Genomic DNA, 16,542 nt, shown 5'->3' with positions numbered 1-16,542 from the left:
ATCATATTATTGAATATGCTCCAAATTAGATCATGGACTCTACTGTTTCTCTTCCTAGTACTCATTGTATAGCACAGTAGTCTACTGTACTACAGAGACAAATCACCAGAAGTTCTCTTTTAGTCTCTTACCACCAAAATAATTATTCTGAGGACGTTAACTGGCAGCCAGATGAAATACAAAAAAAAGTATTTAATTGTGGTGCATCTCAAAAGGCGTGTTCACAATTTCTTGAAGGCTCTGATACAGTACTATGATTGCTGGCAGTTTGAATATTAAGTAGTGGACATGTACAGTCGTGGTCAAAAGTTTTGAGAATGACACAAGTATCACAAAGTTTGCTACTTCAGTGTTTTTATATATTTTTGTCAGATGTTACTATGGTATACTGAAGTATAATTACAAGCATTCCATAAGTGTCATAGGCTTTTATTGACAATTACATTAAGTTTATGCAAAGAGTCAATATTTGCAGTGTTGACCCTTCTTTTTCAAGACCTCTGCAATCCGCCCTGGCATGCTGTCAATTAACTTCTGGGCCATATCCTGACTGATGGCAGCCCATTCTTGCATAATCAATGCTTAGAGTTTGTCAGAATTTGTGGGTTTTTGTTTGTCCACCCGCCTCTTGAGGATTGACCACAAGTTCTCAATGGGATTAAGGTCTGGGGAGTTTCCTGGCCATGGACCCAAAATGTTGATGTTTTGTTCCCCGAGCCACTTAGTTATCACTTTTGCCTTATGGCAAGGTGCTCCATCATGCTGGAAAAGGCATTGTTCGTCACCAAACTGTTCTTGGATGGTTGGGAGAAGTTGCTCTCGAAGGATGTGTTGGTACCATTCTTTATTCATGGCTGTGTTCTTAGGCAAAATTGTGAGTGAGCCCACTCCCTTAGCCCCACACATGAATGGTCTCAGGATGCTTTACTGCAGGGTTCTTCAATTCCGGTCCTGGAGGGCCGAAACACTTCTGTTTTTTATTTCTACCTGGTAGTTAATTGCACTCACCTGGTGTCCCAGGTCTGAATTAGCCCCTGATTAGAAGGAGAGGATGAAAAACAGAGGTGTTTCGGCCCTCCAGGACCGGAATTGAAGGACCCTGCTTTACTGTTTACTTTTTTCCGGATGCCCCAAACAATCGGAAAGGGGATTCATCAGAGAAAATAACTTTACCCCAGTCCTCAACAGTCCAATCCCTGTACCTTTTGCAGAATATCAGTCTGTCGCTGATGTTTTTCCTCGAGAGAAGTGGCTTCCTCGCTGCCCTTCTTGACACCAGGCCATCCTCCAAAAGTCTTTGCCTCACTGTGCGTGCAGATGCACTCACACCTGCCTGCTGCCATTCCTGAGCAAGCTCTGCACTGGTGGTGCAGCTGAATCAACTTTAGGAGACGGTCCTGGTGCTTTCTGGACTTTCTTGGGTGCCCTGAAGCCTTCTTCACAACAATTGAACCTCTCTCCTTGAAGTTCTTGATGATCCAATAAATGGTTGATTTAGGTGCAATCTTACTAGCAGCAATATCCTTGCCTGTGAAGCCCTTTTTGTGCAAAGCAATGATGACGGCACGTGTTTCCTTGCAGGTAACCATGGTTAACAGAGGAAGAACAATGATTTCAAGCACCACCCTCCTTTTAAAGCTTCCAGTCTGTTATTCTAACTCAATCAGCATGACAGAGTGATCTCCAGCCTTGTCCTCGTCAACACTCTCACATGTGTTAACAAGAGAATCACTGACATGATGTCAGCTGGTCCTTTTGTGGCAGGCCTGAAATGCAGTGGAAATGTTTTTTTAGGATTAAGTTAATTTTCATGGCAAAGAGCGACTTTGCAATTAATTGCAATTCATCTGATCACTCTTCATAACATTCTGGAGTATATGCAAATTGCCATCATAAAAACTGAGGCAGCAGACTTTGTGAAAATTAATATTTGTGTCATTCTCAAAACTTTTGACCACAACTGTACTGTATTTGCCAGTTTGACATGGTCTCTGTTATCCAGGCCAGTCCTGGGTTACTAAGCTGACTGCTTTGAATTACATGTCTGAAAATGGTCAGTATGAATTATTGAATATGACAGCTGCTGTATAGGATTACCAAACATCTATGAAATCTGCTATTGTCACAGTACATTCATCTATAGACCATGAATATCTTAAATATACAGTCATTTTATTTTTTTAATTTTTATTTTTTTAATTTGACAGACTGTTGATTGGAGCACCAAGAGCCAAAGCACTGGCCAACCAGAGAGCCAACATAACCGGTGGCCTGTACAGTTGTGACATCACCACCGAATCCGATGACTGTGACCGTATCGATTTTGACAATGAAGGTGGGGTGTTACTCATATCTGTTTTTCTCTCAGTTTCTCTCTCCTACACAACATATGGTTTAACATTATGCTTTATTAACCATAATATACTGTAAGTAAAATTCATTCTAAAGCGAGAATCAACATAACATCCTGATTCCTTCTGATGAATTCTCACAGAGGATGTGAGAGTTGAGAACAAGGAGAACCAGTGGATGGGGGTGACAGTTAACAGCCAGGGCCCCGGAGGGAAGATTGTGGTAAGTCAGTGTCAGAGGATACTCTGCATGGCTGTGTTACTAGCCAGGTTCATTGTGCTTTGTATATCTGTCATGTAGAACTTTGTGTCAGATCTACAGTATAATTAGCTTAAGATCTGCCTTGTATGCTGATTCCACTGTCTTGTCATTGCAGACCTGTGCTCACCGCTATCAGAGACGTCTGTTTGTGGACACTGCTCAGGAGTCCCGTGACATCACAGGACGCTGCTACATCCTGAGTCAGGACCTCACTATTGATACATCCTCTGATGAAGATGGAGGGAACTGGAGGTTCTGTGAGGGCAGAGCCAGAGGCCATGAGAGGTTTGGCTCCTGCCAGCAGGGTCTGGCTGCCACTTTCACCAAGGACTACCATTACATGGTGTTTGGAGCGCCTGGCGCCTACAACTGGAAAGGTAAGTGTCTGTTCATAAGGTATGCAATTACGTTGTTGTTGTAAGTCGCTCTGGATAAGAACATCTGCTAAATTACAAAAAATGTACAATGTAAAATATAAATGTAAGTTATCAAAACCTATTTACTTCAATGGATCAAAATCAATGGATGTACAATGTATAGATTTAAATCTCTGCAGAATGAGCCATGCAGTATATTGTGACTCACTTGTCCTCTACAGTCGTGGTCAAAAGTTTTGAGAATGACACAAGTATTGGTCTTCACAAAGTTTGCTGCTTCAGTGTTTTTAAATATTTTTGTCAGATGTTACTATGGTATACTGAAGTATAATTACAAGCATTCCATAAGTGTCAAAGGCTTTTATTGACAATTACATTAAGTTTATGCAAAGAGTCAATATTTGCAGTGTTGACCCTTCTTTTTCAAGACCTCTGCAATCCGCCCTGGCATGCTGTCAATTAACTTCTGGGCCACATCCTGACTGATGGCAGCCCATTCTTGCATAATCAATGCTTGGAGTTTTTGTGGGTTTTTGTTTGTCCACCCGCCTCTTGAGGATTGACCACAAGTTCTCAATGGGATTAAGGTCTGGGGAGTTTCCTGGCCATGGACCCAAAATGTCGATGTTTTGTTCCCTGAGCAACTTAGTTATCACTTTTGCCTTATGGCAAGGTGCTCCATCATGCTGGAAAAGGCATTGCTCGTCACCAAACTGTTCTTGGATGGTTGGGAGAAGTTGCTCTCGGAGGATGTGTTGGTACCATTCTTTATTCATGGCTGTGTTCTTAGGCAAAATTGTGAGTGAGCCCACTCCCTTAGCTGAGAAGCAACCCCACACATTAATGGTCTCAGGATGCTTTACTGTTGGCATGACACAGGACTGATGGTAGCGCTCACCTTGTCTTCTCCGGACAAGCTTTTTTCCGGATGCCCCAAACAATCGGAAAGGGGATTCATCAGAGAAAATGACTTTGCCCCAGTCCTCAGCAGTCCAATCCCTGTACCTTTTGCAGAATATCAGTCTATCCCTGATGTTTTTCCTAGAGATAAGTGGCTTCCTTGCTGCCCTTCTTGACACCAGGCCATCCTCCAAAAGTCTTCGCCTCACTGTGCGTGCAGATGCACTCACACCTGCATGCTGCCATTCCTGAGCAAGCTCTGCACTGGTGGTGCCCGATCCGGCAGCTGAATCAACTTTAGGAGACGGTCCTGGCGCTTGCTGGACTCTCTTGGGCGCTCTGAAGCCTTCTTCTCAACAATTTAACCTCTCTCCTTGAAGTTCTTGATGATCCAATAAATGGTTGATTTAGGTGCAATCTTACTAGCAGCAATATCCTTGCCTAACGAGAGAATCACTGACATGATGTCAGCTGGTCCTTTTGTGGCAGGCCTGAAATGCAGTGGAAATGTTTTTTTAGGATTAAGTTAATTTTCATGGCAAAGAGGGACTTTGCAATTAATTGCAATTCATCTGATCACTCTTCATAACATTCTGGAGTATATGCAAATTGCCATCATAAAAACTGAGGCAGCAGACTTTGTGAAAATGAATATTTGTGTCATTCTCAAAAATGTTGACCACGACTGTAGAGGTAAAGAAAGGCTTTGCAACATACTTCATCAGACATTTCCTTACTGTGCTTTAAAGCGGCAATCAGCAGTTGAAACAATAACAAAGCGTTCTTCCGACCACTGTTTCGGTAAAAAGCGGGGGATTGGGATGGATAAATGTAACCACTCTCAAATTCAAAGACAGATATGGATGCAAGGACTGACCGTCTATGATTTCACAATTATAGTTTTAACCATGTTTTTAGGCTATACAGTGTGTGTTTACATTTACTTTGTTTACAAACATTGGACTAAAACAAGCTTATATTTGGGGTTCTGATGGGGTACGACAGTTGAACTAATCTCAGGAGGCATTTATAAGTTGTGTTCTTCAAGAATTAATGGGTACATTTCATTAATTCAGAAGTCCAAAAATGGATTGCCCTTCAATACAATTTTATTTTCACCTGTAAAAATAAATTAACCCAGTTACATTTAGCTTGTGTCATTATTGTTGAAGATTTCATATTGTTTTGTTAAGGGTCATATTTAAGCCAGCACCATTCCACTGACATCTTCACCCCTCACTCTCAACCACTCTAGGCATAGTACGTGTAGAGCAAAAGAACAATACTTTGTTGGAAAGGGGATTTTATGATGATGGGCCTTATGAAGTTGGAGATGAGAACCGCTTGGATCCTGACCTGGTGCCTGTGCCTGCTAACAGCTACTTAGGTGGGTACAGTAGGTCTGAACCTTGATTACGGGAACTATGTGTTTTCTGTGCTGTCCTGTTCATGACCAGTTTGTCTGCTGCCAACCCTGATCGGTTTCTGTATAAGTCGCCTTCTCTACAGGTCAGCCCTGAGAGAACTTTGGATGTGACGACCAATAGTTTCTTAGGTTTGTGACTTCCGAGGTGCCTAAAACCATTCTTAACCATTCCATCTCCATGGTGGTTAACTTGTGAATGGTTTATAATCTGCATATTTAGCATGTCATTATTTCAACATAATGTTTGAATGCACTGCAGTTATTACTGGGATACGTACGGTTGAAGTTGAAAGTTTACATACACTTAGGTTGGAGTCATTAAAACTAATTTTTCAACCACTCCACAAATTTCTTGTTAACAAACTATAGTTTTGGCAAGTCGGTTAGGTCATCTACTTTGTGCATGACACAAGTAATTTTTCCAACAATTGTTTACAGACAGATTATTTCACTTATAATTCACTGTATCACAATTCCAGTGGGTCAGAAGTTTACATACACTAAGTTGACTGTGCCTTTAAACAGCTTGGAAAATGATGTCATGGCTTTAGAAGCTTCTGATAGGCTAATTGACATCATTTGAGTCTATTGGAGGTGTACCTGTGGATGTATTTCAAGGCCTACCTTCAAACTCATTGCCTCTTTGCTTGACATCATGGGAAAATCTAAAGAAATCAGCCAAGACCTCAGAAAAATAATTGTAGACCTCCACAAGTCTGGTTCATCCTTGGGAGCAATTTCCAAATGCCTGAAGGAACCACGTTCATCTGTACAAACAATAGTACGCAAGTATAAACACCATGGGACCACACAGCCGTCATACCGTTCAGGAAGGAGACGCGTTGTGTCTCCTAGAGATGAATGTACTTTGGTGCGAAAAGTGCAAATCAATCCCAGAACAACAGCAAAGGACCCTGTGAAGATGCTGGAGGAAACAGGTACAAAAGTATCTATATCCACAGTAACACTAGTCCTATATCGACATAACCTGAAAGGCAGCTCAGCAAGGAAGAAGCCACTGCTCCAAAACTGCCATAAAAAAGCCAGACTACGGTTTGCAACTGCACATGGGGACAAAGATTGTACGTTTTGGAGAAATGTCCTCTGGTCTGATGAAACAAAAATATAACTGTTTGGCCATAATGACCATCGTTGTGTTTGGAGGAAAAAGGGGGTTATTTGCAAGCCAGAGAACACCATCCCAACCGTGAAGCACGGGGGTGGCAGCATCATGCTGTGGGGATGCTTTGCTGCAGGAGGGACTGGTGCACTTCACAAAATAGATGGCATCATGAGGAAGGAAAATTATGTGGATATATTGAAGCAACATCTCAAGACATCAGTCAGGAAGTTAAAGCTTGGTCGCAAATGGGTCTTCCAAATGGACAATGACCCCAAGCATACTTCCAAAGTTGTGGCAAAATGGCTTAAGGACAACAAAGTCAAGGTATTGGAGTGGCCATCACAAAGCCCTGACCTCAATCCTATAGAAAATGTGTAGGCAGAACTGAAAAAGCGTGTGCGAGCAAGTAGGCCTACAAACCTGACTCAGTTACACCAGCTCTGTCAGGAGGAATGGGCCAAGATTCACCCAACTTATTGTGGGAAGCTTATGGGAAGGCTACCCGAAATATTTGACCCAAGTTAAACAATTTAAAGGCAATCCTACCAAATACTAATTGAGTGTATGTAAACTTCTGACCCACTGGGAATGTGATGAAAGAAATAAAAGCTGAAATAAATCATTCTCTCTACTATTATTCTGACATTTCACATTCTTAAAATAAAGTGGTGATCCTAACTGACCTAAAACAGGGATTAAATGTCAGGAATTGGGAAAAACTGAGTTTAAATGTATTTGGATAAGGTGTATGTAAACTTCCGACTTCAACAACATATGTTTTCTTGGTTGCGTCAAGATGACATGACTACTATATTTCACATCTTGTGTTTTTCTTTACATCCCAAATTCACTCATTTACTCATGAAAGATGAATGATCTGTATTATGCATAGTGTAAGATAAAAGATATATACCTTGATTCCTCTTATTTCATGTTGCAGGATTTTCCCTTGATTCTGGACATAGCATCACCAAGGGGCGTGGCCTGACCATTGTGTCTGGGGCACCTCGAGCCAATCACTGTGGGGCTGTGGTCCTGTTGAGAAAAGAGAATGAAGCGTCCGCAAGACTCTCCCCAGAGTACATTCTAGAAGGGCCTGGACTGGCATCTTCTTTTGGATATGATGTAGCTGTGGTCGACCTGAATGGAGATGGGTATGTGACACAAGTTGACTTGTACTTTTCCAGTTTTGGCTTATCCATATTTTATGTCAAGGGTCCCCAATTACATTTAGCCGTAGGCCCATTTTTCCTTGAGCAGATGGTCAGGAGGCCAGAACATAGTTATAAATAATTTGTACACTGCAAATTGACTTCAGGAATCCCAAGCAGATATAGTATTTGACAAAAACAGAGTTATTTCAAACCTTGATTACATTTACATTTACATTTTTGATTACATTGGGATTAGAGCTCTGCTACCTGACCTGAGCCTGACGGGTCGCGACATTATACATTGGTGCCATGTAGGGCCTGTTTTTTCATCAATAACTAGGGTATGGGCAGGGCTCGGGTATCACTAAATTGATCACTAACATTTTGAAGCTGAGCCATTTGCTCATGCTCTGCTGTGCCGTACAGTCATATCTGACTAAGATCATAACATGGAGTCAGAAGTGCTTAAACCTCGTCAAATATAAGACAGGAGAGATTTCACAGAAAATTATAATGTTCCTTGAGTTTTGTCGGAGTTTAGAGTGAAGAAAAGTAGCTAACAGCTAAGCTGAGCTGTTGCAATGGATACTTACAGACCCAGAGCCGCAATGAGCAGAGTGCATACAGCGTGAGTAGAGTGCAGGGAGCGAGTGACAGACAGAGAGGAGCAGCTAATGGATTTGCTAATGGAGGAAGTTATTTCTGGTTTCGGGCAGGGCCGGGCCTTAAATTTGGCAGAAACAATCGGGCCTGTGTAGGGTAGGGCCTGAACGTCGTGGGCATGGGCATGGGTAGGGCTCGGGCTTAAAATTCATGCCCGTGCAGGGCTTTAATTGGGATACGATCACATAGTGTGAATACTTGGGAACAGATTTCCTAAATTAAATCACTTTGAGCTGATTTCCTAGTCATTTTAGGAAAATTATACCCCCCCCCAAACCTTTTTTTTTTTGCTCAGAAAACTTGGGGGGCCAAATATACTGAACACAAATATAAACATGTAAAGTGTTGGTCCCATGTTTCATGAGCTAAAATAAAAGATCCCAGAAGTTCCATATGCGCAAAAAGCTTATTTCTCTCAAATTTTGTGCACAAATGTATTTACATCCCTGTTAGTGAGCATTTCCCCTTTGCCAAGATAATTCATCCACCTGACAGGTGTGGCATATCAAGAAGCTGATTAAACAGCATGATCATTGCGCAGGTGCACCCTGTGTTGGGGACAATAAAAGGCCACTTCTAAAATGTGCAGTTTTGTCACACAACACAATGCAACAGATTGGCATGCTGACTGCAGGAATGTCCACCAGAGCTGTTGTCAGAGAATGTAATGTTAATTTCTCTACCATAAGCCGCCTCCAACGTCGTTTTAGAGGATTTGGTAGTACGTCTAACCGGCCTCATAACTGCAGACCACGTGTAACCACGCCAGCCCAGGACCTCCACATCCGGCTTCTTCACCTGCGGGATCATCTGAGACCAGCCACCTGGACAGCTGATGAAACTGAGGAGTATTTATGTCTGTAATAAAGCCCTTTTTTGGGAAAAACTCATTCTGATTGGCTGGGCCTGGCTCCCCAGTGGGTAAGCCTGGCTCCCAAGTGGGTGGGTTCATGAACTGTAACTCAGTAAAATCTTTGAAATTGTTACATGTTGCGTTTATATTTTTGTTCAATATAAAGTCACCCGCCTATTGGGGAACCCTGCGTTATGTCATCAAACCTACATGGATATTGTAACTTATGTTTCAAATTAGCTGTTTCTTTTTTGCATCCCAGGTGGCAGGATATTGTTGTGGGAGCCCCTCAGTTCTTCATGAAAGAGGGAGACTTTGGAGGAGCGGTTTATGTCTACATCAACCAGGCAGGAAAGTGGGACAAGATCACCCCAATCCGCCTCAATGGAACCAAAGACTCAATGTTTGGGCTGGCAGTGGAGAACATCGGTGACATCAATCAGGACTCCTATCAAGGTGGGAACCTGACATCTGTACTTGTTTCTGACCTTTCTGTGCTTGTGTCATAATATTCCATAGCTAAATGGCTTCTCTTTTACAGACATTGCTGTTGGAGCGCCCTATGCTGATGCTGGGGCAGGAAAAGTGTACATTTACCACGGTTCTGCTATTGGAATCAACACCAAGCCGGCACAGGTTGGTTTTGCAGTGTTTTATTGGTCAAAGGGTATGCTTGTTGACGTAGTTGAGTGACATCACTGCTGCATCCTATTTTTACTTATTGATTTATTTGTCATTTCAGATCCTTGAGGGAATTCCCAACAACATCAGATTATTTGGATATTCTCTGGCTGGGAATATGGATTTAGATAAGAATTCCTATCCTGATATAGCCATTGGGTCTCTTTCAGATACAGTTCTCGTTTACAGGTAATGATCTTATTAGAGTAGCCTAGCGGTTAAGAGCGTTGGGCCAGTAATTGAAGGTCACTGGTTCAAATCCCTGAGCTGACTAGGTGAGAAATCTGTTGAAGTGCCCTTGAGCAAGGCACTTAACCCTAATTGCTTCTGTAAGTCGCTCTGGATAAGAGCGTCTGCTAAATAAATAAATAATAACAATCCAGTTATGACCTCAAAAATACATTTCAAGATAACACATACAGTAACAACTCACATGACAACTATTTATTTTAGGGCAAGGCCAATTATTAGCGTCAAGAAGGATGTCAAAATTACTCCAAAGGAAATTGACTTCACAAAGAAAACCTGTGGCAACAGTATCTGGTAAGGTGTTGATGGGATTTGATGACTACTCATGTTTGAAAATATGTCTGACATCTTTGTACTTCTGTAGATTTGTTTGCTATTAACACAATTTAATTATAATCCATTTGCTGTCTATAGCTTGACCGTGGAGGCATGTTTCACCTATAAAGCAAACCCTGTATCCTACAGCCCAAAACTAAGTAAGTGAAGCTTCTCTCTTCTTTCACCTCAGCCCAGTTGGCATAATTTGTCATAGTCCTGAATGTCCTGAATCCCTTTGTCCTTACATAATACATACTGTTGTTCTGGAATGTTTCCTTAAAGCTATCCGCTATGCATTTGAGGCTGAGGCAGATCGCAGGAAGCAAGGGCTTCCCTCCAGGGTCCTCTTCCTCAACAAGTCTCGCACCGACCAGGACTTCCAGTCGACCGGAACTCTGGACCTCCGGGGACAAAACAAAAGAGCTTGCACCAAGACGAAAATCAGACTGCAGGTATAGAATTTGGTATTCTTCTAACCCTCTTGAGATTCTAGAATGATACCTAGAATGTGGGAAGAGAGATGGTGTACTCATCATAATTGTTTTCTCTTTCTGTAGGATAACATTAGGGACAAGCTGCGTGGTATTCCCATTGAGGTGTCAGTGGGAATCCAGGGTACCAAGCGTCAGAAGAGGCAGAACGCTCTCCCCCAGCTTGTGCCTATTCTTGACAACTCCCAGCCAAGCAAGGTCGTCACTGAGGTAACCATACTGCTTCGGAGCTGAGAGAGGATCTCCATTTGAATTTCCCAACTGTTACACATGTTTCATGATGTCATTGAATGTCTCAGAGGAATTGGAATTCAGTGAAGTTTAGAATGGACTTACTGTCAGATGCATTGAAAATAAGCTTGATTGTGCTTCATTACAGGTGAACTTCTTAAAGGAGGGATGTGGAAATGATAATATTTGCCAGAGTAGCTTACAACTGGAGTACAGATTCTGCTCCAAAGAGCTCAACCAAGATATATTTCCCCCATTACCTATGTGAGTATGAACAAACATTCTTAGTGCATATACATTCTGTGACTTTCATAATGATAAGATTTGGAAAAGAAAACCATGAATCTGAGGAAGAGGTATAAGGTTTTGTTTTTATCCAGGGAGAATGGGCTACCAGTGATCTCCCTCAGTGATCAGAAGGACATAGCTCTGGAGGTGACAGTGAAGAACAGAAATGGGGATGATGCCCATGAGGCTAAGCTGGTGGGAATGTTCCCCAATGCTCTCTCATACTCCGGCTTCCGCTCTCAGAAAACAGCGGTAAGTGAAGTGGCTCGGGTTTATTTCAGCAAACACATTTTTGCTATCCGTCAAGAAATAACATTGTAATAGGTTATTGTTCTCCAGAGGGATAAACCGGTTCTCTGTTTAGCCAATCAGAATGGCTCCCAAACAGAGTGTGAACTGGGGAATCCATTCAAAAGAGATTCAGAGGTAGGCTATGCACTTGTTTTCATTACAGTATTTGTCTTATTCTGTCATTGTGTGGCTCACTCATGGTGAATGTTATGTAATATTTGGATGCAATGTGTTTCCAGGTTACTTTCTACATAATCTTGAGCACTGCTGGTATCTCTCTCAATACCGCAGAAATCGATATTGACCTTGAGCTTCAAACGTAAGTAGCACTATAGTTTTTTCACAAACGTGACTGATGACTGACTTGGTGGCCTTGTAGAACAAACGCTGTTATGTGTCACTTCTCTTCTTTCAGGACCAGTACACAGGACAAAATGGGCAGAGTGAAAGCAAAGGCTAAAGTAGTGATTGAGCTGTTACTTTCTGTTGCAGGGTAAGTAAAGTTTTTCTATCATTTACACTTTTTGATTACTGCATCAACTAGATTTGAAATACTTTTTGATCTGATTATTTGAAAGCTATTGTGTGCAATGTAGTCCTCTAATATGTGTTTGTTTATCATCAGAGTTGCGAGACCCTCCCAGGTGTATTTTGGGGGCGATGTGAAAGGAGAGAGTGCCATCAAGACAGAAGAGGAGATCGGCAGTTTGATTGATTATGAATTTAAGGTAATTATCATTGTCTGCTTATCTCACAGAGTTTCTCAATATCACATGATCTGAGTTTGACCGTGACGTTAAAAATGTTAATATTATACCTCCAGATAATCAATTTGGGTAAGCCGTTGAAGTCCTTTGGCACAACCTCATTGAACATCCAGTGGCCCAAAGAGAATGTGGATGGGAAATGGCTGTTATATCTGGTTAAGATCAGCACCACTGGCCTGGAAGAGATCCCCTGCTCCCCAGAGACTGAGATCAACTCTCTCAAACACATTCAGGTAATACTCTCCTACTGAAGTTTCACTGTGCTTGATGCATTTGTGGAAAAGCAAAATCAGCCAGAGATGAAGCGTTATTAAGAAATTCAAGTTTGAAACACTAACTTGTGATTATGTTTTTTTAGGAGTCCAGCACATCTAGGAAAAAGCGTGAAGTTGGAGGCAAAAAACCCGGAGACAAAATCTCTTTGTTATTGGACCAAAAAAAGCACAGGATTTTGGTAAACACACTTTCACTTGCATTTAAAAAGAGATCAATAATGACAGGTTGTCTGACAAAAGGTTATGTTCCTCTCAGATGTGTGGCAATGGCTATGACGCTAGATGTGTGGTGATCAAGTGCCCTCTACAGGGCTTGGACAGTAGTGCAGTGATTGCTCTGAGATGCCGTCTGTGGAATGCTACTTTCCTTGAGGTGAGAAACAACATGCCTGTTGCTATTTGCTTTTCAAAATATTCCTAAATAGCAGATAAGATTGATTCAGTCATTCTGTAACATTGAAAACCTTTGTTTTGAAACAGAATTATGCATCTTTGAACTATCTTGATATAATTGTGAAAGCTTCCATCAGCCTTGATGCTCCTGCAAAGAATATGGTTCTCAGGAATGCTGAGACTCAGGTGTGTGGCACTGAAGAACCCTTGACATCCATTATCATCCACTCACACAATGACTGGCCAATACAGTTTAAGAATTTATATGTAACAAATCTAAATAAACTGACTGTTTCTTCTTGTACCCATGCAGGTGAGAGTCACAGTGTTTCCAGAGAAGGCAGTAGCCCAGTATGGTGGAGTTCCATGGTGGATCATCCTTGTGGCTGTCCTGGCTGGTATTCTGATGTTGGCATTGCTAGTGTTTCTACTCTGGAAGGTAGGCATGGTCTACAACTGCAACACATTTACCGACATATTCATTGTAATGTACTCTGAGCTATTAGTAGACACATGTAACAGTTAATCATTATTCATTCAGGTAGTATTATAGGATATCTATGTTCTCATATTGTTCCCAATTATTCATCACCCTTGCTCTCCTTTAGTGTGGTTTCTTCAAGAGAGCCCCACAAAACCAGTATGATGCAGCGTATCACAAGGCTCAGATCCATGTTCAGGCCTCTGACAAAGAGAAACTCACTACTGAGGCATAGTGCCTGATCTCTGCACTCAGACCTGGGGTAAAATGGGCATTGCAGTCAGCATGGAGTGTGGGCTTAACAAACACTAACTCACTTTTGCTTTAAAGGAAATGCTTACTTCCGAAGCTACTTCTGTACATCTCAAGTGCAAAAAGTCAAAGAGACACATACATAGACAAATTCAATTTGTACTATAATTGATAATTTATCCAATTTGAGTATGTACAAAGAGCTTTGATAGGGTGTTCAGACATTTGTTCATGTATGTGTGTTTGAATTTGGTCAGCATTCAATATACCCCCACCCCCCAGTTATTAAATTTTCCTACTTTTCAAACCTATCAACCACTATTTATTGTGTGCTTTGAAGTTTCTTCATTGTTCTAGGTTTCTGCTTTGTCAGCCTGGCTGTTTGGAAATGCTATTTTGAATACTACTCTTTCCATGTGAAGCATGCTCTCACACAAAACACTCTTTGGATTGCCTCTCTGATTTGCTTGAGTATTATATTTGTGTTTGTTGTATTTGTATGTTCAGGTTGATACAAGTCTAATTTATAATAATTTCTCTTTGCTTTTCTCTTGCCAGTGTGGATTTTTCAAACGTTCCAAACAGGATGACAGCGTTCCAAGATACCATGCTGTACGGATAAGGAAAGAGGCTCGTCAGTTCAAAGACGGGAAAGCCAAGGTGGATTCCTTTGAGAAAAAACAGTGGATGACAAGCTGGAATGAGAACGAGAGCTACTCATAAGACACTTGATTGTTGGGATGCTGTCAGAGACAAGAATCTCCCATTTTTCTAAACATCCCAGTGTCACGAACCCATTGATCTTAGTTATTTATTTTGTACAGTCTAATCTCCAATGACTGCATTTGTGAAGCAAACTACAAAATATACTTTTTCTATTCTCCCCAAGGATTCTCAGATCAAAACCGTGTCCTATCCTATCTGAGGAAATGAGAAGCATCACATCTTACATTTGGGTAGAGTGCGAAAAAGGAAATTAATACATTTTTATTTATTTTTTATCTGCCACTGATACAGTTTTTTTTTTGCATGAACAATTTCAGTCTCCAATGTTTCGCTGTAGATAGTCTTTTTTTTTTTTTGCGTTCAGTTTTATCCAATCTCTATTGTATAATCCCTGCAATGTATAGACTGGAACATTTTGTATGTTTGTATATATTTAAATACTTTAGCACACTGTATATTTATTTTGGTCATTATCTGTAAAAAAAAAAAAGAAAAAAGAAAAAGAAAAACATATGCATTGGCCAAATACTTTTTCATCTAAAGGTTACTTTTCAGTAAGAGCAAATGTTACTGCCGATTTTCTAGGGCTGCACAGACTAAAAAGTAGCTACAGGTATTATGCGAATAAAATTGTCATTGGGACTCATTCTTTGCACTTGTTTTGATTATAAAAAGGTCTGTAATTTCAATACACCCTATTAGATATAATGAGTTTGAGTTATAACTATGATTCACACCATACCTTTGTTTATCCCCCTGTACTGGGAAATACTTCAGTTAATAGCAATGCAGCTGGGACAGCTTGAGCCAACAAGCAATAAAATGCAGATTATTGTTTAGCTAATTGTATTTTAAGGATGTGTGTGTCTTAAAGATTAAGATGACACCTGACACAATATTCATACCATATACACACCTAAATGTAGACTTCAGAAAGATTGTGATCTTGTTGATTAATAATCTTCATCATTGTTTACTTGTAGTTATGGCCAGGTCCAGGTGATGGAGTTTGAAATGGCCACTTCAAATTGGTTGTTCTCACATAATAGGATATTAAAAAGAAGAGGAGGTTTTAAAAAATGTAATATCGTTCACTGTGATAAGAGGTGCCACCCTAAACTATTATTGTTCACGCCTGACAATCCTGGAATGTTTTGTTTACATTGAAATCTAAATGTATGTTTTATCTGTGGTCCTCTGTAGCTCAGCTGGTAGAGCATGGCGCTTGTAACGTCAGGGTAGTGGGTTCGATCCCCGGGACCACCCATACGTAAAAATGTATGCACACATGACTGTAAGTCGCTTTGGATAAAAGCGTCTGATAAATGGCATATTATTATTCTCTGATTGCCTCTGTATCAGACTTCATTATATGGAAGCTATTCAAATAGATATTTCTGTGGAATGGTGATCAATGAGAAACATTTAGTAGGCCTACCTAAATAAAAATGTGGGGGGGGAATTCTGTAAGTCTCATCACTGGCTGTTCATTCATTCCTCAATTCAGATGTTTTGAATACTTTGCAAATTGCAATAAATAGAGAATAAATGGCTGGAAGTTGTACCGGTATTTCACTCCTTTTCCTCCTTCTGCTTTACATATCTATGGCCAAAATGTATTCGATTAGGCCAGAGATACTTTTGAGGAGATGGGAAAATCCATTGGTATCGTATTAACGCCCATTGTGTAGGTTGCTCATGCGTCGTCAGAGCTCTCCTTCAAGGAGTGAATGGGAGTCAATTGGGCGCTAGCTCAAAAACCCAACATTAGCATGAATTTCGTAAACAATAAGTAAAACATGAGAGATATTTTCAGAGATATGAGATAATTTACTTGTTCTCTGTAATATCGTATAGTTTTGGAATAGTGACATTAGGTACTTGGGAGGAATAGACAGGTTTCTCCACTCATACCCTGATTTTGAGAAGGGATTGCGTGACGATAGGCTTAACAACCGCGTGACGCAACATGACAACGTGAACGCGATTG

At 40.9% G+C, this 16,542-nt stretch overlaps 1 protein-coding gene across 2 annotated transcripts in view; it reads left to right on the top strand.

The window, feature by feature from the left end:
• LOC121552451 (integrin alpha-6) overlaps nucleotides 1-15,784 on the top strand; it is a 34,127-nt gene extending 18,343 nt beyond the window's left edge. The window contains exons 2-26 of one of the 2 annotated variants that reach the window (XM_041865399.2): nucleotides 2,208-2,335; nucleotides 2,495-2,574; nucleotides 2,729-2,990; nucleotides 5,146-5,277; nucleotides 7,380-7,593; nucleotides 9,372-9,565; nucleotides 9,651-9,745; nucleotides 9,852-9,979; nucleotides 10,244-10,333; nucleotides 10,454-10,515; nucleotides 10,640-10,809; nucleotides 10,915-11,058; nucleotides 11,228-11,343; nucleotides 11,460-11,619; nucleotides 11,707-11,793; nucleotides 11,898-11,977; nucleotides 12,074-12,151; nucleotides 12,284-12,386; nucleotides 12,482-12,658; nucleotides 12,784-12,879; nucleotides 12,957-13,073; nucleotides 13,181-13,279; nucleotides 13,407-13,532; nucleotides 13,702-13,836; nucleotides 14,385-14,472. In XM_041865399.2, the coding sequence (XP_041721333.1) occupies nucleotides 2,208-2,335; nucleotides 2,495-2,574; nucleotides 2,729-2,990; nucleotides 5,146-5,277; nucleotides 7,380-7,593; nucleotides 9,372-9,565; nucleotides 9,651-9,745; nucleotides 9,852-9,979; nucleotides 10,244-10,333; nucleotides 10,454-10,515; nucleotides 10,640-10,809; nucleotides 10,915-11,058; nucleotides 11,228-11,343; nucleotides 11,460-11,619; nucleotides 11,707-11,793; nucleotides 11,898-11,977; nucleotides 12,074-12,151; nucleotides 12,284-12,386; nucleotides 12,482-12,658; nucleotides 12,784-12,879; nucleotides 12,957-13,073; nucleotides 13,181-13,279; nucleotides 13,407-13,532; nucleotides 13,702-13,809 (3,046 nt within the window). In that variant the 3' untranslated portion in view covers nucleotides 13,810-13,836; nucleotides 14,385-14,472. Of the gene's footprint in view, nucleotides 1-2,207; nucleotides 2,336-2,494; nucleotides 2,575-2,728; nucleotides 2,991-5,145; nucleotides 5,278-7,379; nucleotides 7,594-9,371; nucleotides 9,566-9,650; nucleotides 9,746-9,851; nucleotides 9,980-10,243; nucleotides 10,334-10,453; nucleotides 10,516-10,639; nucleotides 10,810-10,914; nucleotides 11,059-11,227; nucleotides 11,344-11,459; nucleotides 11,620-11,706; nucleotides 11,794-11,897; nucleotides 11,978-12,073; nucleotides 12,152-12,283; nucleotides 12,387-12,481; nucleotides 12,659-12,783; nucleotides 12,880-12,956; nucleotides 13,074-13,180; nucleotides 13,280-13,406; nucleotides 13,533-13,701; nucleotides 13,837-14,384 lie in introns of both variants that reach the window. The other variant, XM_041865391.2, reaches the window with a different exon arrangement.
• Nucleotides 15,785-16,542: the final 758 nt, after the last annotated feature.

Source organism: Coregonus clupeaformis, chromosome 4, assembly GCF_020615455.1.
Source record: "Coregonus clupeaformis isolate EN_2021a chromosome 4, ASM2061545v1, whole genome shotgun sequence".
Lineage (NCBI taxonomy): Eukaryota > Metazoa > Chordata > Actinopteri > Salmoniformes > Salmonidae > Coregonus > Coregonus clupeaformis.
The sequence above is the reverse complement of the archived record's forward strand: the minus strand, read 5'-3'. Positions and strand labels throughout refer to the sequence as shown.